Source organism: Elgaria multicarinata, chromosome 7 (assembly GCF_023053635.1).
Source record: "Elgaria multicarinata webbii isolate HBS135686 ecotype San Diego chromosome 7, rElgMul1.1.pri, whole genome shotgun sequence".
Taxonomy (NCBI): domain Eukaryota; kingdom Metazoa; phylum Chordata; class Lepidosauria; order Squamata; family Anguidae; genus Elgaria; species Elgaria multicarinata.
The window spans coordinates 12812520-12838270 of NC_086177.1; the positions used below are offsets into that span (position 1 = coordinate 12812520).

General features: G+C 43.4%; 1 protein-coding gene across 1 annotated transcript in view; it reads right to left on the reverse strand.

Annotated features, from left to right (window-relative positions):
- CTNNAL1 (catenin alpha like 1) overlaps nt 1-25239 on the reverse strand; it is a 54179-nt gene extending 28940 nt beyond the window's left edge. Inside the window, exons 1-4 of the mRNA XM_063130207.1 lie at nt 24983-25239; nt 3453-3642; nt 1786-1973; nt 974-1093 (exon numbers count right to left, since the gene is read on the reverse strand). Coding sequence (XP_062986277.1) covers nt 974-1093; nt 1786-1973; nt 3453-3642; nt 24983-25147 — 663 coding nt within the window. The 5' untranslated portion in view covers nt 25148-25239. The remainder of the gene's footprint in view (nt 1-973; nt 1094-1785; nt 1974-3452; nt 3643-24982) is intronic.
- Between the last annotated feature and the right edge of the window lie 512 nt (nt 25240-25751).

The window sequence follows — 25751 nt, forward strand, 5'->3', positions numbered from 1 at the left end:
CCCTGCTCTAGATGATCCTGACAGAGGAATTCTGCCAGTTTGGGCTATTACTGCCATTGCTTCACTGTGATCTGGTAACCTACATGAGATAAATTACCAGCAAGCAAATGCAAACATGGCATCTTGAGCACCATACTTTTGGTGGAGAGATGGGATATAATTTTAATAAATAAGTAATAAATACTAAACAAACACACATGGAATAGACATCATGGCAACTAACCCACATAGATCTTTTTGTTCAAGGTTACTCTCAGCAAGTGGAGCACAAAAAGTTGGACTTCCTCACCAAGATACTCCAGAGTGCACTGGAACTTTTTTCATTTATGTCTATCTTATCCAGGATACTAAAGTATCTTGTCCCATTTTAGGACTCACAAGTCTGATTGCAAGAAAAGCCTAGTTCACAGGCAGATTTTCCCTGCCAAAACCCGCCATTAAGTATCTGAGAAGGAAGGCTGTGCGAATATAAGAAGCCCCTTGCTAGATCAAGGGTCCACCAAGGCCACATCCTGTTTCTCATAAAATCTAGCCAGCTGGCTCTGGAAAATGAGCGCCTCCCCATTATTTGTCCCTGGCAGCTAGCATTCAGAGATACCCATTCCATTTCCCATCCCTGATTAACATTCTTCCCCAGAACAGTCAGTCAGTATTCCATGTTCTCTTTGGAAGGTACTGCTAAAAATCTTGGGGTTCTCTCAAGCAAGCTGATTCCATCCTGTTCTGCATGGATGGTGCCATTTTGGATACATAAGGATAGGCACTCAGAGAAAGAGTTTGTGATTAGTATACTCAGAGATCTTTTGTCTCTTCTGGACGTGATGGTTACATTTAGCTATTAGCCACAATATTAAGTGTTCAGAGGCAGGTCTTCCCGTATGAAGGCAGGTTTGGGAAGAACATTTCACTAATATACTTCTTTATTTTACCTATTTTTAAACATAGCACAAATAGATTTTTTCTTGGTACTTACATTTTGTCGGTCTCCAGTTAGATGGGCAAATTCCACCATTTCGTTTCCAAATTGACTGAATATTTGCACAAATTCCTGAAAACTACTCACTTTCTCCAGCTGTTCCATTGTTACAAGGACCTGCCGAATATATTGAATGAAACCATCAAGGACAAATGTATATCGGGGGGGGGGGGGAAGGTTTTTAAAAATCTCCAAAACACTGAAATTGGTTTTGCATTTTAAGACACAATTTTATATTCTATGTTATTTATTGATTGATTTGATTTGTACCTCAATTTTCTACAAAAATGGAACTCAAGGTGGCTTACAATCGCCAATAAACCTTGATAAAACAATAATAAGCAGATATACCAAAACAGAATTAAAAACACAACAATAACAGAGTAAAAACAGCATCCAGCTCAACAGACCCACTTGCACACCAAAGGCCGGCTTGCATAAAGCAGCCTTTCATTTTGCCATTCAACTCACGTTATGTAAGTTCATTTATTCCAATTGTAGCATAATACTCCAAACCTATGCTTTGCTGTGCAGCAGTGATGTGTAAAGGGATTACTTATTATTCTCCAGTAATGGTTAATAGATATTAAGTATCAACGAGCCAAAGAAAATACTTCTAAGTCCCATTGAATTTAACAGGAAATTGAAGCATATTCTTAACTACTTCCCATTTAAATCACTGGTACTGAAACATGATTTAGTTTGGCTGAATCGCACCCATAAAATGCCATACTGTCAATTCTATACAAAATCGTCGTTCTCACTCACTCAGACATGCAAGTATGTAGTGCCACAAAAACCACAAATACCTTGTTTCTAGAACTTATAATTTGCTTAATAACTATCCTGTCAGCCAGCACCAACACTTTAGTCACTGAAGAAAGCAGCAGTCTTGCTGCTTTTACCACTCCTGTTTTGTCCGTAAAAATAGTGATCTGGCCATCAGATTCTGGATGATCCAAGGTTGCCACATCTGTAAGCCGTGCAATTGTCTCACCTACAAATGAAGTGAATTAGGGCAATTAATGCTATAATTAGAGCTGTTCCAAATATTGAGAACTGGACTCTGACTTAAAACAACAGTGCTAAAGGTGCAAGGCAGACTTTACTAGGAGACACAGTTGGTTGCTATGGGCAAGGGGGGCAGTTAGGAAATGTTAGATTCTGGTCTTCTGAACGGGTGTGTGATGATTAGATGGGGATGGTTATTGCTTTACTTACTTCTAGCCCTGCTGCATTGGAGGCCCCCTATTCATTCTACTGAGTGAGGCCTTGGCCTCTGACCCAAAGTCCTGCCCTGAAAGTACCACTGGCCAAGAGAAATGCAAGCCTCCCTGACATCTCTTCAACTCCAACCCATTACAATTCCTTGAAGTACAATACAAGACACAGTTTGCCCAATCTCTGAGGCTGAAACTACACTTTTGGGGGGATTGTGAGGCTACCACCACAGGCAGCATCCCCACCAATTCTTTTACCATCATGCGGGGGGAAGTACCTACGTGTGGCCCTCAACATTGGCTATGCTGGCTAGGGCTAAGATTGCAGTCCAACAACATCTGAAGGACCACACATTCCCTGCCATAATGACTAATAAACTGAAACATGTGAGCCCATTCCACTTCTTTGGCTGCTATTTTGGAAGCAGGGCAACTCTTTAACATTATTGGGTGAGAGAGGGTGGGGAAAAAGCAGTAGTCACAGTATGCCGTATTCAGTCGTTCAGTCATGATGTGGAGGAGCTATATGGGATATATGCACTGGCCCTTCCCCTTACATTACATCCCTCTCAGGATGTGGCCAGTATCCCTGCTCTCCACTATATTCTGAAGCCTGCATAGGGCTCTAGCATCATTCAGATGGTATTTTCCAGTGCTCCAAGGCCAACGAGGAAATGTTTTTCTCAAACATTTTGTTGCTTAGTGCATCTCTCCCCAACCGAAACCTTCTACACTGCCACCTAAAGAACAGACTGGCCCCTGACAATGCAGAATTTGGTCAACCTGACCAGGCACCTAGAATTTTCTAATGCTCCTCTCACCTCACTCAAAAACATGAGTAAATTAGAAGCCACAGGGATCATGCTCTGAGGAACCACTGCAATCATAATCATAACCTCCATTTTAAATAATCACATCAGACACCCTTGAAAGGCTGGGTCATCCCACAATTCCTCTGGGTTAATGTTTCAACTTTATTTAACTGGCTGTGGGCCAGCTCAGCAGCAGGAGTTAGTACCAGCAAAATGGGAGACATCCTAGCTAGAGGAATTCCCTACAGGAAGATACAGGCAAAGCTCCAAACTCTAAAAAGATTAAAATTGCAATGCTCCAATGCAGACAAAATCAACATTAAATGGCTTAAATCACCAACTCCCAAACTATCTTGAAGAGCTGAAGGAAAGCAGTTTTTTTTGGGGGGGGGGTTACAGCAGAGATTATGGCAAGCCTCTCATGTTCTATAAACACCCACCTACCTGCTTGCTTTGCCTCAGTGCAGGCAACCTTCATTTCCTCTTTCAACTCTTGGTTTTCATTGGCTATAGCTTCACCCACCATAACAAACCTCCCAACAGCCAAGTTAACAGCCTGGCCCACTTGCTGGACTGCCCTCAAAGTCTTGTCTGACCGCTTTGGTTTATCCTTATGGTTAATGAGAGTGGTTATCTGAAAAGAAAAATATATACCAGTTAAAAGTACTCCTGAAACACGTACAAGTGACTTGTATGCAGCAATTTCACCTCAAAATAATACCCCAAAAGAAAAAAAAAAGTAATATTAATACTATATTCATCACACAAATAATGTAATGCAGGGGCAGTCTACCTTTTAGGCCATGGGCGCACTTGGCCTAATTTGAGAAACTGGGAACCACCACAAAATGGTTGCCATGAAAGGTGTAGCAAAGGACAAGTAACATGCCCAAAAGAATGAGTACAAGTCAGAGGGTGGGAACTGACCCCAACACACTAAACAACTCCTTTGAACCCACAATTTTCAGCACCAACATAAACTTATTTCACAGGGGTCCCAGCTGCCAGTAAGAAAATGGGTTAATTGAAAAAAATGTGGGAGATGTAGGGCAACTTGGAAGATGCCAAGAAAAATGTCCAGGAGCACATTGGTATCTGTGGGCACCACAATGCCTAACTCTGATATAATCTATGATGAAGACCAGAGGTAGGTAACATGCAGCCCTCGGCCTATTTGAAAAGCTGTCCAAAAGCAATCAGTTCAGAGACTTGGACAAGATTGATCTGTTCCTCCTATGATACCCAACTAAAAAGGAAGGAAATTAAGAGGGGGGGGGGGAATAAAGGGGATGTCAGAAAAGAGGGAAGAGGTGGCTCCACCCCACCCACCGCCAGCTTGCAGCATACAATAGATTACCTCGCAAAGGAATGCAGTCCTTGCCCTTTTGTTGGAATAGTGATGGCAAGAGATCACATCAACTATGCAAGCTAGGGGGTAGTTTGTTCTTGGAAGTTTTTAAAGCAATTGTTAGATGCATCAGCAAGGGTCACTCAGGGTGCAGAGTTAATTAACAGCTCTGGGTGCATCAGGGAGCCTTTGGTGCAAACAGAGATGACAAGGGGGTGGGAATGTTGCCTAGCAGCTATGGAGCCAAATAATTTTCCTTTTCAGCCTTTTCCTTTTCTTGTGTATAAAAAGACTTCCATGCTCAATATGAGCTGTTGTAGTAGTGGTTTCATTCTGTTAGAAGCCAGGCCTAATTTGCTCTGCTGTTTTTAACTACTTAGCCAGGGAATTGTCCGTTTACAACTTTGTAAAGCTTGCCATGCTCTTTGCTTTCTGGGTTATGTCTTCTTTACTCAACCATTTTTGCTAACACCTCTGAGGTAGAGACTCCATGTGGAGGTTCAATTTACACCACACTTCTGTGCTGGGTTTCTGCATGGATTGTCCACTTTATATTTTATGCGTGTTGGAAGGGCTAGCACACATCTGTTCAACTTCATGAAGATAATTGTTGTCCAGAAATATATATGAACTGGACCTAACATGGGTACTTTTTCAGAACTAAAAAGATGTGCATTTGAAGACCTGAAGTACATCAATTAATGCAATTCCGTATCTTTTTGCTACTAAAAATGAAGGGCTATTTCAGGTGTTAACAATGTTCCCTCCTTAGTAAGTACTTGTAGGAAAATATGTAACCATTTCATGGACATGTAGTTTGGAGAGTCAAAGACAAATCATGTCTTCTGAAGATGTGAAAACAGTGAAAAAGACATGTGCACAGCTATCACACACTACAATCTACACATAACTTTCACACATTTTCCTTCAGTCTTGCACCCATAAATGTTTTGCATATACCTGTGGATATCCTCCTGCCCCTAAGAGAATAACAGATAATTTTTATGTGGTAGAGCTTCATTTTAGAATATTTTTATTTACTGAGCCCATTTCTGGTTTTATGTTATTTTATTTATTTCTATTATGGAATTATTTTGTGTGATTGTTGTTGTAAGCTGCTCTGAGCAATGCAAATGCATTGGAAGGCTGGGGTATAAGCAGCAGCAATCATCATCATCCTGAATTTATGATGAATCATCTCAAGTTTTAAAAAGACACCCTTAACTCTTGCTCAGACAAGTGCTTTAGACTGCATGTTTTCTTCTAAATTTAGAGTTACGTTAAACAACGAAAGCAATAAGGCTGTATTTGCTTTGGACTGAACATGTTTCTATTTAGCATTGGGTCACTGCATTTGATTTAATGATGATGGTAATCTACTTCTTAGAACTGGAATTGCATTCTGTGCCCTCTCTTTCTCTCCCACTCATGCAGTCCAGTTAACCTGAGGCAACAAAGTCGCCCTTGAAAGGATGCCTGGTCATGGGTTCCTGTTTCACCAATCTCTCAAGTTCCTTCTCACTTAAAAAAACACAAAAAACAATGAGAAATGAACAGTCTGTACTAGATCAAACCAAGATTCTGTCTAGTCCAGTCCTCCTGTCTTTATCGGGGACTAACCAGATACCCTTGGGTAGCTCACAAACACAACAAGCCACCTGGGATGCGGAACGTCTACTCACACAGCCTCCTTGGATGTTATCTCCTATCTCCGTTTGGAAATAACAGTGAGTACATGGCCAGCACTGGGAGAAGCCGCCATGGGGGAACTATGCATGTTGCAAAGCTGGGGGCTGTGCCTCCACCCGTTGGATGTGGTGTAGGGGTATCATGCCCAGCCTAGGCAGGCTTCATTGCGCATGAGCTCTTTGCATCTGGGAATGCCCATGTGCAACACAACTAGTTCCTAGTTGATATACCGGCTGGAGTTCCACAGCTAGTGCTTTGCCTGGGGACTGGATGATGGTGGAGATATTGCTGCACCCCTGACTTCACATGGCCTGAAAAGGATTGGGCAGGAGAGGACACTCCAGCCCAAATGTGTCCCCCAGCCCTCCCCTCCCCTGTCTCTTGCCCTGGGTATCTGGAAATTAGAAGTATCCTCTCTCTGAATTTGGAGTTTGCATTTAAGCTTTCATGCTGATAGATCCCTCCACAAGTTTGACTAGTCCTTTTTTTAAAGTAATCTAAACTCAAGACCATTGGTACTTCCTATGGCAATGGGTTCCAGATAATACCTATGGATGTAAAAATAACTCCACATGGTGAAACTTGCAATTACACCTGAATCTTTGCATTTTTCACATCATTTCTCATTATGGCGACATGGGCTGAATTTGGGCATAGCACACTCACAGAGCCTCTTTGCAGAAACCCAAGGTTCTAGTTACATAGATAACATGTAACTAGCTGCATTAGACTCCCTTTATTGGTTTTTATTTGGAATTGTATATGTATGGTTTGCGGTTTTCCCTTTTCTTCCATTCCCTACCCCCTTTTTGCCACCGCCCCCAAAACCTTTCTTTTTTATATTTGACATTTGGCTTCATTGTTTGAAAAAGGAATTTCTCAAGAAAACCTTCACCATTCGCAAGACTGCATGGTTGCTAAGCTACCCGTTGAGTTCTTCGGATATTTCACAGGATTCTGTTTAAGTTTTGTGTCTTCTAGGTTGTGGGAAACTAGATTCAAAGTGCCTTCCTTTTTTAATTGTTTTAATTTTTCTAGAGCTGGGCTGAAAGGAGAGATCCTTGTTGAAAGTGCTTTGAACTGCCCCAGCTGGACGGACTTGGGTATGTGTCAAGAGGTTTAACCTGATTGATGGCAGGTATCATAATTCTTTTTTGTGATCTGCTAGTAGGGAAAGTCATCCCCCCCTCTCAGATCTGAAACAAAGAACCATATCAAAACAAACAATGCATCAGGGACATTCTCTCTCTGTGTGTAGGAAGAACCCTTGTATTAATGGCATTTAAGATCAGGCAATCTACCACAGAAAGCTGAGTGGGCCTTCAAATGTAGGGAGAAGCTGCAGCTCAGTAGCAGAAAACGTGTTTTGCATGCAGAAAGCCCCAGGTTGAATTCCTGTTATCTCCAGGTAGGGCAAAGAAAGAATCTCCCTGAAAAGCCGCTGTGAGTCAGTCGGACTCAAAATAAGGCAGCTTCCTATCTTCTGGTATAGAACAGCAATTATACATTTTAGATGGAACCTGGGAGGCACAAGTCACAAATGAAAGCCCAATGAAGAGCAGTTGCACAGGCAATACAATAGAAAGTGCTAACTTAAATAATTTTCTCTGTTCTGGAAAAATAACAATCCCTTAATCTCTGATTTAAGGGGTGAATCCAAGGTTAACGTGAGTAAAAAACAACAACACACAAGTAAAAGAACTCCTGGATAATCACAGGCCATGATTGAGGATTTTTTCATCCCAGGATAAGCTACAAACAAAATTATGTCAAATTGCACCAAGAGGGCCTGAGTTTACTTGCAAGCACATGCTTAGCTTGGGGTATCTCCAAGCAGAAAGTATTTCATCTGGTATTCTTTACTTACATAAAGAACTTTTACTTACACAATTCACTTCATAAGAAGGAAGAGGCAGAATTGAGAGTAGATAAATAATAAGGGCACACGCATGAAATCAGTTCCCTCCCAAATTTCAGTGGCAAAAGTAGAGGTAGCGGTGGCAATGGGGTGGTGCAGGTACACGTGGCCCATGGACCACCTGTTGCCCACCCTTGCTTTATACAAATGAGTTTAGCCTGTTACCTTGACATTGGGATTTGCTGGAAACTTGAGTAGTTAATTTCAAGCTGTTGTAATGGAACTGGTTGCATTGGGGCTTATGTATGAGTAGGAAGGTATGGTTAATAAGCCTACTTAGGGAGGTATGGTTAATAAGCCAAATGCTGCTGAGAGCTGCTGGATGGTGTTCACGTTAGACACAGAGAAGTAACACTGCACAGTGAAGTGGACATGGGGACACAGGAGCACGTGTCCTTCAGTCACTACAGGAAGCATGATACTATATAGATGAACTGAAGGCTTGGAGAAATCCAGGAAGGTAACAGATACAACAGCAGCTGCCATGAGACATATCTTGTTCATGATAGATTTAACGAACCTATCCAAAATCAAGCAAGAATAATTAGGTTGTCTCAAGTGCGGACAAGCCTGTACAGGAACAAATTAACTCATATTCAAGTTATTCGGTGCCCATGCCCCAGATCACAAGGGCAAGAGGGAAGTTCACCTTGGAAACAAGCCAAAGACAGGAACATTTCTGTTGAGTTTGGAGGGAGGCGTATTAAAAAAAACGTATTTCTTGAGACAGTCGTGCAGTTAAATACTTATCCAGGCCATGTGACAACTGCTTCTAGGCAAATAGGCAGACTACTAAAATTTGTTACAGGTGAATTAAGTTCTTTGTAATGGTCTGTACAAATGCATCACAAGTTGGAACAACAATCTTATGCAGATATAGGCAAGACACAGTTCCTGGATTCTATTGTCATGAGAAGCATAGTTTTCATTTTTAAAATATTTAAGTTTCTACTCCACAAGCTATTCTTTGGCATTGAGAGCATCCTAGAGAATGGCCAGAAGGCAACTGAAGCAGTTCTACAGCTGAAGCTAAGCAGGTCTGGAGTGGCCTGGATGGGAGACCGTACAGATACCACATGCAGACACAGTAAGCTCCTCAAAGGAAGACAGGAGTATTGTTCTAATAGGTAAAATATTCATGAGTGTGACAGCAAAACCTATTAATTATGTGCTGCTAAATAAAAAAACAACATTGATTTGTCACAGCATTTTACTCTGGATGTATTTCTGATAGGATCTTCAGTGTTGTCCAAGTTGCCCACTCTGATTTTATACATATCACCTCCAATCCTAATTAGTTCTTCTCTTTTTTTCTTTTTTGAGATGAACGGGATTGCAAATCTGCGTTTATAAGTTATCACAACCATTAGCAACTGTTCTGTTCTACAGAACATCATTGTACCAGCCAGATGAGAGCCGATACGCAGAGTGACTCTTCAGTTGTTCTGCTGCTGCTCAGACAATTAAGAACCGCCAACAGAGCGAAATTAGCAAGACTCCGGGAAGCCTGTAGGAAACATTCTAACTGACAACTGTGTTAAACAGTTTGTTGCTAGCTAAAGCCTTGAGCTGCAGAGCTAATGCAGAAAGACAACAACAAAATTAAACTCAGGAGGCAAGCAGATAATTAGAACCAGACACATTTCCCCATCCCTCTGAGCCATCCCCCACAATATTCATCAAGCCTATCGAATAATAGAGACCTTATCCTAAAACAAGTCCAAAATTATGCAGATCCTGAAGTTTCCAGGTATGTCCCAAACATGTCAATAGGAATATGTTACTGGCTATGTTACACCCTGCAATTATTGTCCCAGAGGTATCACCCGATTCACCCGTCATGTCCAAAGTATAGTCAATTCATTTTCACTCCTCCTACAATTACATCTTTAAAAGTGTCTCACTATCCACCTAGTTAGTGACGTTAAGTGTTAGAAGATTGCTAATCTCCTGTGTCTGTAGCATAAGGCAAGATTCCATCATTTCTTCCAACAGTTGGAGTAGTATTGACAAGAAAGAAGGTCTTTGTTAAATCCTTAAAAAAAAAACACTACTAGCCAAAGATGGGAAGATGAAGAAGCAGAGTTTGTCTCTTATATATTAGCCAGGATGCTCCTAAACCATCTGCTCCACATTTTTACATTCAAGCTCCTCTACCCTCCAGTGATTAATAAAACAAAGGCTTTAAAGGTAATTTAGGCTGCAATCCTATATACACACATCTGGGAATATAGTGGGACTTAATTCAGATCAAATATGCAGAGGATTGGACTATTAAAGCATTAAACCTTGCAACCAGTCTACTCATCAACCCCCACCCCTATGAGGCACTCCGCCAAAATATGACACAGAATGTAGCTCTTCCCATTTCTGGAACAGCAGACAAGGGCTTATCACATGCACCCAGAAGGAAATAATACAAAACTCAGAATGTCTGTTTTCCAACTGCCTGGTAGATAATCTAGCCTTTGCTAGGAACAAAACCTTTAACAGCTGAGAATAAATCTGCAATATCTCTAAATCATGTAATGTCTTTAGGGAATAAGGGCCTTTGCAGAATAACCAGACCTCATGCTTTGTTTAACTTATTTATTTAAAATATTTATAGGCCACCTTTCTGGACAAAGTCTTCTCATGGCAGCAAACAATGATGACATTGAATTACATTAAAACTTTTTTTTAATTTTTTTTAATTAAATGGCAGCAGCCAGCAGAAACAAGTATTCAACATCAATTAAAGCCCATTATAAAGAGATAGGTTTTTAATGCCTTTTTGTATGCAAAGACTTAAGGAGCCAACTGTATATCCTTTGGGAGGGAGATCCAGAGAGCAGGGGCTACCACTGAACAGGCTCTGTCCTTTTGCCTGCCAGTCTAACCAGTTTTAAAGGCAGGCTAATTAGCATGGCCTCTGATGCATACTCAAGGCGCAAGCAAGTGCATAGAGGTGCAGGTGGTCCTTCAAATTACTTGGCCCAAAACTGGTTAGGGCTTTAAAGGTCAAGGCTCAGAAAAGCACTGAAACCCGTGCAACCGGTGCAGAACCAAAGCAACGTGCTCAGTTCACTTAACCCCAGGAAACATCTGAAAGGCCACCTTTAATAAAAATGGAAGTTTTTAAGTCGTCTTCAAAGGCAGTCCCACAGAGAGTACATTACAGTACCCTAGTCTGAGTACAATTAGTGTATGCATGACTATGGCTAGGCCCACTTTCTCTAAGTAGGTTCACAGTTGATGTACCAGCCTAATATGCTAGAAGACAATTCTGGCTATTCCTGTTAACTGTGCTTCCACAGACATTTCTGAGTACAAGAGAACCCCCAAACTGGAAACCTCGTCCTGCAGTGGGAGTGAAACCCTATCCAGAATTTATTGCACTCTTCTATGCAGGTCAGCCAGTTCCCCTACCCACAGCACCTCTCTCCCATCTAGATTAAGATTTAGTGGCCATAAAGGCACTATTTACACGAGGAAGGAAATGCACGATTTCTGCGGCCTCCATTGTGGAGCCCATTGGAGGTTCCAGAAATTGCACATTTCCCCCTTGCAATAATGGTGGTCATAAAGGCCCCATCTACACAACACTAATGGAGCAATTGCACCTTTACTCTTGTGTAAATGGAGCCTTCCCGGCCACCATTTACACAACGGGGGGAATACGTAATTTCCGGAGCGAGGGCAGAGAGCTGCAGAGAGCTCATCAAGGGCGAGGGTCCAACAAAGTGGCTGTGGGTGATTTCACCCATCCCTAACCCTGCGTGCACCAAAAAGGAGGTGGCACAAATAAACCCTTAGAAGTTTGCAGGATTGGAACCAAACTTAAGACTCTCCTACCAGGGACGCACACCAGACCCATTGAAAACCCTGCGCACTGACAAAGTCACGCATGCGAAAGCACCTTTTTGCCAAAAAGGGGGTGGCAGCTGTAACTCCACGGAGGTTTGCCGGAGTGGGACAAAACTTCATACACAGCTTCCCCTGGCAAGGATGCACACAAGACAAAATGACAACCCTTCACAGCTGCCACCATCCAACCGAGATGGTGTTTGACACTTGGGAGGTTGCAGAGTGCACTGCTGGGGGAAGGGTTCGGGCAGGGTCGGGCTGCAAGCACCATCACTTGCTAGGCAAATCATGGAAACAGAGATCTGCTGGCTGGAGGAGAGCAACGGCAGTGACTTTGACTGCAATTGCCAATGGCTCTGTAGGTGACCAAAATAATCCACTGTGTTTGCCCCAGAACATGATAAGCCATGATGGGTTAAATAAGCCACTCTGCAGACCGTGAGTTATCAGAGTAAGTATGTTGACCTAACAAGCTATCATGGGTTCAAAAAAACTCCTGAGAGATGACATGATAACGCATAATGGGTTAAATAAGCTATCATGGCTTATTTAACCCACGGTGGGTTATCGTGATGTTCGAACCCAGTCAGTATCCCCACGTATAACTTCTACATCTACAGTTAAATTTATAATATGAATAGTCTGATACACTGAGAAAGAGAGAGATAGGCCTGGTTCAGACAACACACTAAACCATGCTGCTTAACCACAAAATGGTTAATGGAATGCATGCATTCCATTAACCATTTTGTGGTTAAGCAGAATGGTTTAGCGTGTTGTCTGAACCAGGCCACAGAAAGACTTCAAACTACTAAATAAATTCAGAGATAAAATGTAAGTATTTAGCCTGTATCTTTTTATAGTGAGAAACCCTTCCCATGAATAACGTTATACTGTAGTGAATCTACACTGCTGACTTTCAGTAAAATTTTACCACATCTTAGTTCACTGACCCTTGGCATTCAAATACCAAGGGCCTCTTTCCTCACACAGCCTTAAGCTTCTAGAGTTCTTGAAGTGGTATTAATATTACCAAGAGTTAAATCTGTTACTTAGCTGCATACCTGATAGATTAAGTCTATGTTAAAAATCAAGGAAGTGCTTAGTTAATCTAAGCAGAGTTCACAGTGAGGGAAACTTTGAACAGCTCAAGATACAGAGCTAGTTGCTGCTACCTACCCATACTAAAATGAATGAGAGAATTCTGCACTAAAAGGCCCAAACATCTATGGTAAAAGTATTTATATGAGAAAGCACTCACAAATATAAGAACAGCAATTCCAAACACAGACTGCTTAAAGTGAATGGGATTTAAATAACCCAGGGGTGGGCAATTTGTGGTCCGTCAAGATGGGTGGCCTTCCTCCTGTGATGACATCATTCCTGGGAAGCAGGGACTGCAACCTCCTAGGGGCCCTTGGTCCCCTGGCCAGGAGCAGAGGTGGCAGAGCATGCTTCCCATCTGCTCTCCACTTCCATGTTTATCCCTGCCCCTCCCCACATGTCGCCTTGAATCTGAAGTAATTGTTCCAATTCTGTTCAGTATTACAGAGAGAGAATGAACGTGCAACCATACAACCAGAGCCAGGCCTGGGCAGAGGGGGCGGCCAGTGGGGCCAGTTGGCATGGGCCTACGATTTTGAGCGGGCCTACTCCGAGTCCCCCTGGTAGAGGCAAAGGGGGACCCTTTAGTAAAGATTTGTTACCAAGTAGATCTCCTGTGAGTGAGCAGTACTAACACTGACAAGGCAAAGTTGCTAGATTTTTTATTATTATTATTATTATTATTATTATTATTTATTTATATAGCACCATCAATGTACATGGTGCTGTACAGATTACACAGTAAATAGCAAGACCCTGCCGCATTTGCCCAAAGAAAAGCACGTAAAGCATTTCTGAATGTGAAGAAGTGATGTCTTATATACATCTTGAATAAAAGCGCTTGCCATTACCTTTTTAATAAATCATTCTAGTTCATATGTATTTAGAACTGATTAAAAAATACTTAATCAGCAGTTTGAAATGGGGCCTACATTTCCCACCTGGCCCGGGCCTATTATCAGCTTTGCCCAGTCCTGACCAGAGCAGCAGGAGCCATGCAAAATTAAATTGTCATCACATCCTGAATCCCCTGGTCAGCAATGATTTTTGTTAGCACACCACTGGAAAGTGAGGCGCGAAGGGCCAACCAGCCAAGCCCTGCTTAAGTAGCCTGCTGGCACATTCAATTGCCACAACCACTGCTACCTACATATCTGCTATCTACATATCTTTGAGCGCTTTGATCTACATATCTTTGATCTACATATCTTTGAGCGCTTTCAGAAAGCATAGATGGCAAGCGCAGAAGCAGCAGGAACACACCCCGAGTTCCTTCTTTCTCTTTCATTCTATGTACGTCTCAATTCTCTCCCACCCTGCCCCATCCTTTCTCATCCCTACTAAATATTTATCTGAAATGCCCAAGCAGCTCCAAGGCTTTCTTCATAAAAACTGAAATTCCCAAAAGTCAGCAGCTGCTGCCAAACTCTGTGTTAAAGTCATACACCACATGTTCCATATAATGCTTTCTCCCAAGTTCAGCATGGTTCAATTTTGCCATGACAGAAGGCAGAACAAAATACTACCCAAGTGGCATGTATATGCAGCAGAATGTACCTCTTGGGGAGATAAGAATCTTTTGCGATACTAACCATAACAAAATGCACTCATAAAAACAGCTTCTTTTCATTAGAATCTTATATTAAGTTTTGTATTAGTGAGCTTTGTTCCACTTGTTAGGCAGGCCTACTCTTCTACTGCTCCCTTAATAACTCTGCCTTTTGATAAGACAGGGTAGCTAAAGTAGGGTGACCATATGAAAAGGAGGACAGGGCTCCTGTATCTTTAACAGTTGCATAGAAAAGGGAATTTCAGCAGGTGTTGTTTGTATATATGGAGAACCTGGTGAAATTCCCTCTTCATCACAACAGTTGAAGCTGCAGTTGCCCTGCACTCTTTTAAATCTGGTCACTCTGGACTAGAAGCTTGAAGCTGCTGTAGCCAGTGATGGATAACAAGCAAAGAGAGTCAAAGCAGGAGATATGATCACAGCAGCAGAAGGACGGGAAGGGATTCCCTTTTCTATGCAACTGTTAAAGATACAGGAGCCCTGTCCAACTTTTCATATGGTCACCCTAGCTAAAGCATGCTTATCAATGACAAAATTCACATCCAGTGACTGATAGTGCAATTTCATGCATGTCTACTCAGTCCTATTGAGTTCAACAGGCTTGCTCCCAGGTAATCTTGTATAAGACTACAGCCTGAATAAGCACTTTGTAGGTCAGGATCCAAAATTGCTTCTTTAGGCATATCCAAGAGATTGGGTGCACACAGAGGGACTTGTTACTTTTTTTGTTTGAACGTCAGACTCCTATGCCATATTTTGGGACTTTTGAAAGCCCCCTCAGTTTCAAAAGTTGTTTGCCCTGCAGCTTGGGGAAAGAGGGGGAGTGCTGTTCTGCTGTTTTGAGAAATATAAATCAAATCACCCTGTGCCATATGAAAGAAGTGATGTGCTACTTTGATCTCAGCCATAACATAGGGTGACTATATGAAAAGGAGGACAGGGCTCCTGTATCTTTAACAGTGGTATTGAAAAGGGAATTTCAGCAGGTGTCATTTGTATATATGAAGAACCTGGTGAAATTTCCTCTTCATCACCACAGTTAAAGCTGCAGGTGCCCTGCCCTCTTTTAAATCTGGTCACTCTAGTCTAGCTCCTGTAGCTTTAACTGTGGTGATGAAGAGGGAATTTCACCAGGTTCTCCATATATACAAACAACACCTGCTGAAATTCCCTTTTCTATGCAACTGTTAGAGATACAGGAGCCCTGTCCTCCTTTTCATTTGGACCATAGCTAGACCTAAGGTTTATCCCTGGATTGTCCAGGGGTCAAACCTGTTCCCCTAGGTGACACACAGGGGATCCAGTGCTCAGGCAGGGGCGAACCCTGGATGATCCCAGGATAAACCTTAGGTCTAGTTGTGGCCATGGTCACCCTACATAACACTTTTCACATACCAGTGGCTCAACTGCCCACCCCCCACAACACTTCAGTAAAATAGGGTCTACAACAACCTTGCAATGTCAGTTCTTCAGATTCAACACTCCTAACTGGTGGAATTACAGTCACTTAAAGCTGATTCATACCTGTATATATAAATCACTAAGCATTTCATCAAAGTGCCTCAGATGAATGTAAGAAAAAACATTGTGTCCCTTGAAAAGCATTGCGTTTAGCAGGGCATGAAAGATCCGTCTGTGGAGGTTGACCTGCAGTGATTGTTCCACACATGCATATTATAACTTGATATTGCATTTATCAAGTTATGAACACAAGTGTGAACTCTTAGGTTATTTGATTCAAAACAATAACCTCCCTTGCTTTTCAGCTCTTAGGATTAAGGTAATATCCTTATAAGGTATGTCTCCAACACTGTACCCATTATTAAAAGTCTCCTTTTGGGCAATTGTATTTTTGGAACACTAATATCTTGACTCTTCTTTTAGCAGTTAAATACTTTGTTCTTCATCATGCACTTTGGCCTTCAGCAATTCATTATGCACTGCTAAGGTAATACTGGAATGCTATGATTTCCTGTCCGAAAAACCTTCCACTTAACAGTCAAGTTTCTTAATACATATTTACTTGTATTCAAAATGATAGGGCATTGAATTGGGTATGTATTCCATTTATGAGACAGCCCAAGAGTTTTGTTGCTCACCAATATGTTCTGAGGTTTAAGCATATCTGCCTGAAAATGAACCTGGGATCACTTGAAGGCTTTTCTTGCCTGTAAATTACCGAGTACACGCTATATAAAGAATGGATATAATGAATGAGCTTGCAGTGCTGGCATTGAAAACCCCCAAAATCAAGGCTGGCAGATTGAGAGGTTTATGACATCCCTATGTCAAACAGAAAGAAAACATTCTTCCTTGTGGAGCAAGGACATGTGAACACCACACATTCCAATTTCTGGAATCATCTGCCATCCAACTTTGTAATTTATGTCACCACTTCCATCAACTGGGAGAAACAACTTCCTTCCTACTATGACTGAATTTCCAGGGGGACTTGTTCTGCAGACCACACCACCCCAACAACTAGCATACTGCCAGCATTTAACCTCATGACCTGATACAGCTTTGGCAACAGCTAGACCTAAGGTTTATCCTGGGATCATCCAGGGTTCGCCCCTGCCTGAGCACTGGATCCCCTGTGTGTCACCTAGAGGAACAGGTTTGACCCCTGGACGATCCAGGGATAAACCTGAGGTCTAGCTATGGCCATTGTTTTACTGAACTCATGATTGCTACTCATAACTACTTATTCTTCTAACAAGACTGTTCATACCCCCAAAAAAACCATCTCCAATTCAAGCTAGAACTTGTGTTTCCTCTACATTCCTCTTTGTCATTCTGCAGATATAAAATGATGGACCAAGTACCTCTAGGGGAAGTATTTTATTTTATTTATTTATTTCTTACATTTCTATACTGCCCAATAGCCGGAGCTCTCTGGGCGGTTCACCAAAAAAAGTAACGGATACTTGGGAATCTTTATTGCAACCCCCCACTCCAGGACTAGGATTTTTTTTTCCTATCAACATAGCACAACAGAGATAGGAACCAATGGACAACAGAGGGTTCACACCTTGGGAGGATGCTAAATTTTCCAAAATGGAGGATCCAAGATGATTCCCTTTCTGTTTCTCAGCAATCCTAGAGGTAGCTCCGGGTCCAACCTTGTAACCATCACAAACACTTAATTTGAATATCTGCAGACCCCACTCCCCCACTTTATTTTAGGACCCTGAACATGCTGACACTGAGACTTCACCATTGCGTCAGGGTTTATTTCTGTAACTTTTTTTCTGATTAAGAAGACAACGAGAGGCATGGGAAAGTCTCAACATTGTCCACAACCTCCACAGTACAAAATAAAATGTGACATAGACGTCAGCATAGATGTGTGATTGGCCACAAGCCTTCTATCTCAAAAAAGGGAAGGAAAGTGAAAATCAGGCAGATAACACATAAACTCACATGTGTGCACCCCTGAATCACATCTAACTCCCTATGCATAGTGTCTCTGTGTAATCCTGACACCTGCCCCACTGAGTGTAGGGTAGGGATGGAAAATGCAAGGCCCTCCAGATATTGTTGGAGTGCAACTCCCATCACCCCAATCCAGCATAGCCAGTGGTGAGGAATGATGGGATTTGCAGTCCAATAACATTTGGAGGGCCACAAGTTCCCATCCCTGGTGTAGGGTCATCAACAACTGGGCTGGTCTTTAATTCCCACAGAAGGGGTGACATCACACATATGAGACCCATCCCTTGGAACCACTTTTGTTTTCTACACTTAGGAGTGTTAACCTTGATGTGAACAGTCCCCACTATGTGCAAGGCACACAGTCACAGCCCTTGTAAGAGTGATATGGGTTTTCCAGAAAATGCACCTCTCATCATCTGGCTCTCCAGATGTTGTGGGGCCACTCTTGTTCTCTGGACCACCCCTCCAGGAATTGCTCTTTCTTCTACTGTGCCTGTGTACACAAGAGAAGGAGACAGACAAGGGATGAGGTAGCGCAGAAAGAAAAAGAGATGGGCACGCCTGCAAATGTGCAGTCTCCACCCACTTTTGCTCTGGCCACACCCACCATTAACTTGACTTTTTCTGTGGGTCAGTGGCCCATCAGGAAAGGTTCCCTGCCCCTGCCCTAAATCAACCATGATCTGATTTAGCATGTTTCATAAAGAAAACTAAACAAGTTCTTCTTGTTAATTTTATGTGCTGCATAACTACCCCAAATGTGTGTTTTTTCAAATAAGCAAACGTAGTTGAATTAAAATATTTGACTGGGAAAAATATTAGTTAAGTGTACTTAGTGTGGTTTGTTATATTCAAATATAATCAAAGCTTTACTTGCATATCATTTTACTGCAATACTTAATATTTTAAGGCAAGACAATTCAACAGCTTATACTTCCATCACATTGTAGGAATTTAAAAATATTAAGGCCCTGAAGGCTATTAACATACTAATTTTAGCATACGCAAGAGGCTGTGCATAGTTTATGCATGCATGCTTCCTCATGATAGTCACCTGAAACAAGTTCAATTACAACTTTTAAAGTGCTCCTTATGACTGGTATTGTATGATTTCATTATGTTACTAATTAATTTTGTGAAGCAATACATTTTTAGAATTGATTCCCCCCCCCCATGAAAAATAGTGGTGGAAAACATTCTGCCCCACATCACTGATCTTTCTGCTTCTCGTGCCCAAACTAGCAGGTGGCCTGAAAAATAAGGGGTGGAATCCAATCACATTTTCCCACTGATGGAACTGCTTCTGTCAGCATAACAGAGATTGGGGGCGGGGGGGGGATTCCCCTTCCCTCCTGCACATGGTCAAAACCTTCTCTGGAGAGCTGGAGAATTATCCAGAGAAGATTTTTGGGGGCGGGGGGGGGTGCACAGGTGGGAGAAGGAAAAAGTCCCATTCTACAACAAACTTCTGCTAGTGCATTGTTGGATTCTGTCCAAGGACTGCAACCCTGATTTTGACTATAGCCTCTAAGAAATGTAATCTCCAAAGAATAGGAATCAAGTGTCCATGGCAACTTGTGTTGCCAAGATGACATTCTGCCATCTTCTGAACGAGATGGAGATTCCACAATGCTGATAGCTGTACATGCTATGTCATTGCCAGAGGAAATATCTGCAAATGGAGATGAGGGAAGATTTACTATGGAAACGTTTAAAGATAAGGACTAGAAGCTTGAAGCTGCTGTAGCTAGTGATGGATAACAAGCAAAGAGAGTCAAAGCAGGAGATATGATCACAGCAGCAGAAGGACGGGAAGGGATTTGACAACAGTGATATTTTAAGAAGACTGAAGACAAGCAAAAAGACTCAGCAATGACGTAGTTAGGAGATGACCAAGATGCTCATAAGATTTTTAACTGTGGATTCAATAAGAAAAGGGTAAGAAAAGTTGGAGATTAATATACCGAAGAGTACCTGGATGAGGAGGGAAGAAGGGGAGGTGCGAAATATTATTGCAAGATTCTGCACATAGGCCAGTTCTGCATATAACAGTGACAAACAAGTGGGGAAGAAATTTTGAGCAGAAAGAAGAGTCAGCCTTTGCCACTTTAATCAAACACATCCAGAAGACACTGCACATAACTGGGCATCCAGGTTCAGGGCTGAGTCAAGAGAACACCCAAACTACAAGCCTGAGCCTTGAGGGGGAGTGTAATCCCATCCAGCACAGGTTGAATCCCTATTCCCTGATCTGCCTTTCAACTAACCAAAGCACCTCTGTCTTGCCTGGATTAAGTTTCAATTTGTTTGCCTTCAACCAGTCCATTCCTGACATCAGACACCGGTTTAGAATTAGAACAGCTTCTTTGAATTTACATGGAAAGGAGAGACAGAGTTGGGTATCATCAAAATACTGGTGGCACCAAACCCTAAAGCTCCGTACAATCTCTCCCACTGATTAGATGTATATGTTAAATAGCATGGGGGATAAGATGGAACCGTGAGATACACCACAGGTCAATAGCCATGGCGTCGAACAGGAATCCCCCAACACCACCTTCTGAGATCACATGTCCAAGGAAGACCAGGCAAAACAAAATCACACCTTGCCATACAGAGGCATTCACCACTATCCTTACCCACTCAGCCAGTCCCCCTTCCCCTGGCTGCTTTCATAAGCCAGGAAGTGCAAGAGTCCAGCATACAAGTAGTAGGCTTCACATCTCTAGGAATTCTGTCCACATCCTCAAGCTGCACATTATAACTGGACAGCCAGGAGCCAAAATTACATCCACTGAACCTGTAGCAACTATGGTATCCAAGCTGACACAGATACAAATGATTTTATCTACAAAGTGTCATGCAAACTGGTCACAGCAATTGGTCCACTTCTTTCTGTGGGCCAGAGCATAACAGGCCTCTGGCCACCCAAAAAAGCTCCACTGGATGACTCAAAGCAGATGCAGTGGTGGTGAAGTACAATTTCTTTGCTACCCTCACTGACATGGAGTAGGCTTTCAAATAAGCTCTAGCTTATGTTCAATCAAGACTTGTTTGAGGTATTCTGCCAATGTCACTCTAATCAACATCATAAGAACATAAGAGCCATGCTGGATCACACCAAGGGTCCATCTAGTCCAGTACTCTGTTCGCAGTGGCCAAACAGTGATCAATGGGAAGCAGAACATGAATGCAATAGCACCCTCCCGCCCATGATCCCCAGCAACTGATATACAAAGGCTTAATGCCTCTGATTACTGGAGGTAGCCTAAAGGAATCAAGGCTAGTAGCCATTGATAACCTTCTCCTCCAGGAATTTATCCAACCTCCTTTAAAAGCCATCCAAATTGGTGTCCATCACTACATCTTTCGGTAATGAATTCCATAGTTCAACTATGCGCTGTATGAAGAAGTCCTTCCTTTGATCTGTCCTGAATCTCCCACTAATCAGCTTTATGAGATGACCCCGGGTTCTAGTATTATGAGAGAGGCAGAAAAATGTCTCCCTATCCACATTCTCCACACCATGCATAATTTTGTACACCTCTGTTATGTCTTCTCTTACTCACTTTTTTTCCAAGCTAAGCAACCCCAGCAGTTGTAATCTTCCCTCATATAGCTGCTCTAATCCCTTGATCATTTCAGTCCCCCATTTCTGCAATATACCATTAACTTTATAGCCCAGAGCACCCTGGAAAACTAGGGGGACCGTTTGGCTCCACTCAGTGAAAGAGGACACTCAGGAGCAATTGTGTCAACTGCCCAGGCCATTTCTCTATTCCAAAGATCAACCAAGACTTCAACAGAATTGAAGAGGTGATAGGAAAATCTCCAAGAGCCATCACAAAAACATCCAGATCCGGCAGTTCCTGGGGCTGACCATCTTAACTGGCCCTCCCACCACTGCAAAGACCCCAAGTCTCAGCAAGTCTAAACCCCTCCAGGTGGTGATCTCCCCATGACAACAGAAATAATGAGAGTTCCTCCACCCGCAGATCACCATCATCCCACACTACACAGAAAGCTAGATCCAAAGTACGCCCTGCTGAATGAGTGGGGCCAGATACTAATTGGGACAGACCAACAGTTGCCATGGAGTTAATGAATTCCTGAGCCACTCCGGAAAAAGTGGCCTCACCATGTACGCTGATGTACGCTCAACAACCCCGTGGAGATTCCAGCACTAACACCAGGACCACCTCATCTAGCTCAGAAAGGAAGTCAGTTAAGCAGTAGCAGGGAAGTCAGTTCACCAACAGAATCTATTTTGTCCGAGGTGATATGATGAAAGATCCTTGCTTGAGACCCCAGAGTGCCACTGCCAGTCAGAATCAACAATACTGGACTAGATTGTCTCCTCTGGAATAAGACAGGTTCCTATGTTCCAGGAAACATAGCTAACCTAATTGCATTAGATGCTATTGCTAAAGACAGAATACTATCCTAAGTTAGAAAACTGTGAGAATATAGCTCTATTCAAGCATTCTATAGCTGGAGCTAATAAAAATGTGAGGAGAGGACAGGACAGGACAACAGAGAGGGACAGGGCTCTAGCATTGCTCTCTCTCCTTGTGTGTTTATTAGCCTCAGATATTAGCCTAGTCCTGCTGAACTCAGCGAGACTTACCTCTGAGTACACCACGCTATGGTCTGCACTGCACTGTATAACGTGTTTCAATACTCTTATCATGCCTGACGCAATTAGACAAGTAAATAGTTACTTGCTTATTTGCTTGTGGCAAATAACCAGGTGATCAAGCAAGGAAATTTTTGAAAGCAAGTTTATGGTGCTTTTAGGCTACCAATGGTCTACAAACTACTAATATGGATTTGCCCAGACAGGAGAGGATAATAAATAAAATGAGGGTCAGTAATTCCCACGAACGTTAAATATTGTTGAGAACAGATATAGGGCCCATCTACACCAAGCAGGATATTCCACTATGAAAGCGGTATATAAAAGCCAAGAGCCACACTACTGCTTTATAGCGGTATTGAAGTGCACTGCAGGATCTACACTACTGCTTTATAGTGGTACTGAAGTGCACTGACAACTGTTGGGGCCCATGACACATCTACACCAAGCAGGATAGAACACTATGAAAGTGGTATGAAAACAGTATATGGTGTGTGTCATAGGCCCCAACAGCTGTCAGTGCACTTCAATACCACTATAAAGCAGTAGTGTGGCTCCTGCCTTTTATATACCACTTTCATAGTGGAATATCCTGCTTGGTGTAGACGAGGCCACAGTGACAGGACTTGAAGACTATCCAGTTTGCAAAGCAGCAAAGGAAGCTGGACTCTGGCTAAGTTTGTTCACAATGAACCACGTCCAGTAAAATCACAAAATGATTTAATCGTATCATGAATCATATAAATGCCATAAATAGATGTTCAATACTGGACAAAGCCAGTGTCATTTATTCATAGCAGCCCTGCCAGCACTCTCTAGTGTGCCCACTCTTTTGCACAGCTTTTTAAAAACAATACATTCACCAAGAATGTCAAATATCATGTTTTCGAGTTTCAGCTCTTAAAACCAAAATATGTTTTCGTTACTTTTTGCTCCAATTTCCCAGGCTTTCTGGCTGCCAACTGAGATACTTGAAATTCACTGCACACCCACAGACAACATTTGACAAAATTAATGCTGCAATTCAACAACCCTCTTAACTCTCCTGCTGAAGTGTACTAGCTGAACAGAGATAAGTCCAAAAGCAGACTGAATTGCCACATGGCTTTGTCAAGGGCCGAGACCAGCAGGCACAACCCACCTGGATGGTCAGGTGAACATTCCCACTGAAACTAGGAGATTGCTCTTGCAATTGTCGCTGTGTAGGTAAATGTTGGTTGTGCCCATTTGTATTCCCAGCTTAACCACATTGAATCAGGAGTAAGTTTTACTGGTTTTAAAGGCTTCAAGCAACTTACTTAGGGTGGGAGGCTGTGTTCTCCTTATTAAAGCTGCAATCTTATACGAAATGGGTCTTACTTCTGAGTAGACATGTACAAGGTTGCATTGTAAGCTACTTTTCTGGAAAGGCTGGATCCTAAAGGAAGTTAAAGTGGAAACCGCCTTACTCTGTTGTAATCTCTTTAAAAGTCTATGGGGCGGCTTTAGGGCTCACTATTTTGAAAACGACAGTTGATCCACACCTCCTGAAGTTCCAGGGGACTATTTGTGGAGTACTGCGGGGCACAAGCGCCTTGCACGCTGCAGCCTACAGGAATACGTGCTGCACATCGTCCGCGGATAAGGTAACATTCATGCAATATTAACACCCCTCCGGTCATGCAAAAACTTTGCGTGCTGTACAAGGGCTGCGCTGAACGCCGCCACTAATCCTCCGGAAGTTAGTCAAAACTCTTTCAAGGATTACAGCTCGTGATGAGGAGTTTATTAAAACAAAACAGAAGTTACGCACGAGTTCTGGGCCCGAGGGCAACACAAAAGCAAAACACAACAAAGGCCGGGCTGAAATCCCAAGATGTGCCCGTCTAAACTCAAGCCGGTTATCCCTTGCCTGGGCTCAGTCTTTTAAGAGCGGGTGGGGGTGGGGGGGTTGTTAAAAGACATGCTTGCATTTTCTATTTTAAAAGAGGGCTTAATGAATTGAACGGAGCCGGATGTGCGGCCAAAGTCATGTTCCGAATCGTCGTTCCTGCGGGCACTTTGTGGGGAAAAAGCGCGCGGGGAGGAGGTCAACTGGGGTGGTTTTGCGGGCGTCCTTGCTCCCGGAGGCTTCCAAGGAGTTTTTTAACTAGCCGCCTCCCTCTCCTCGCATCAGTCCCCATCCCTGAGCCGCCTTTCAGAGGGGGGAGGGCACCGGAGCTACTTCGGTAGCAAAGCCGTACCGGGGAGGGGGGCGCCTTCTCAGGTTCCGATCCGGAGTGACTCCGGATAGCATTTATCCAAACATAGATCCGAGCTATTTAGAGGCAAGGAAGGCGCAGGGGATCCCGGTAACCCGGGAGCTATGAGGACCGAGCGACCGAGATCGGGACGCGAAACGGGACCGCGGACAACCCCCAGCGCCCGCGTAGCTTCGCTTTGCCTGTACCTGCGCCACGAGCGGCACCAGCGTCTGCTCCACCGAGCGCGAACGGATCTGCAGCCCGGGCAGCAGCTCCCAACCCAGAGCCGAGGCAAGAGTGGAGCGCGGCGGGGAGCGCGGCCACGAGACTCCGCTGCTGCTACCGACACCACCGCCGGGAAACGCGGCCATTGCTCCGGAGCCGCACAGCTCGCTCCTTCTTGGTTCTCCCGCCCGCGCGGGACCCGCTGGGGAGAGGAGAAAGAGGAGGCAGGAGCTGAAGCCGCGGCTCTCCTGCTCTGCTCTGCTCTGCTCTGCTCCGCCCCGGCCTCCTCCTCCTCCTCCTCCTCCGTCTTCCCGCCTTCTGCCCTCGCCCTTCCCTCCAGCTGCAAACGGAGCATTAGGGCTGCCTCAAAGGCTTGAGTTGGTTTTGTTCGTCGCTCAGGCGGGGGAGAGGGGGAGGAATGACACACCAATTTTTGTCCCGAAGCCTCCTGTGTCTGTGTGTCCCCCACCCCCACCCCGCCTTTGGGACGTAAATCAAGTGCTACTGTTAGAACCCTTTCAGTGGCCATAGCTAGACCTCAGGTTTATCCCGGGATCGTCCAGGGGTCAAACCTGTTCCTCTAGGTGACACACAGGGGATCCAGTGCTCAGGCAGGGGCGAACCCTGGAGGATCCCAGGATAAACCTTAGGTCTAGCTGTGGCCAGTGTCTGTGTCCACACATGCATCTTCACAACACGCTGTCTACAGCACCAGATGGCGACTTCCTTGCAGGTGAGAACGAACCGTCG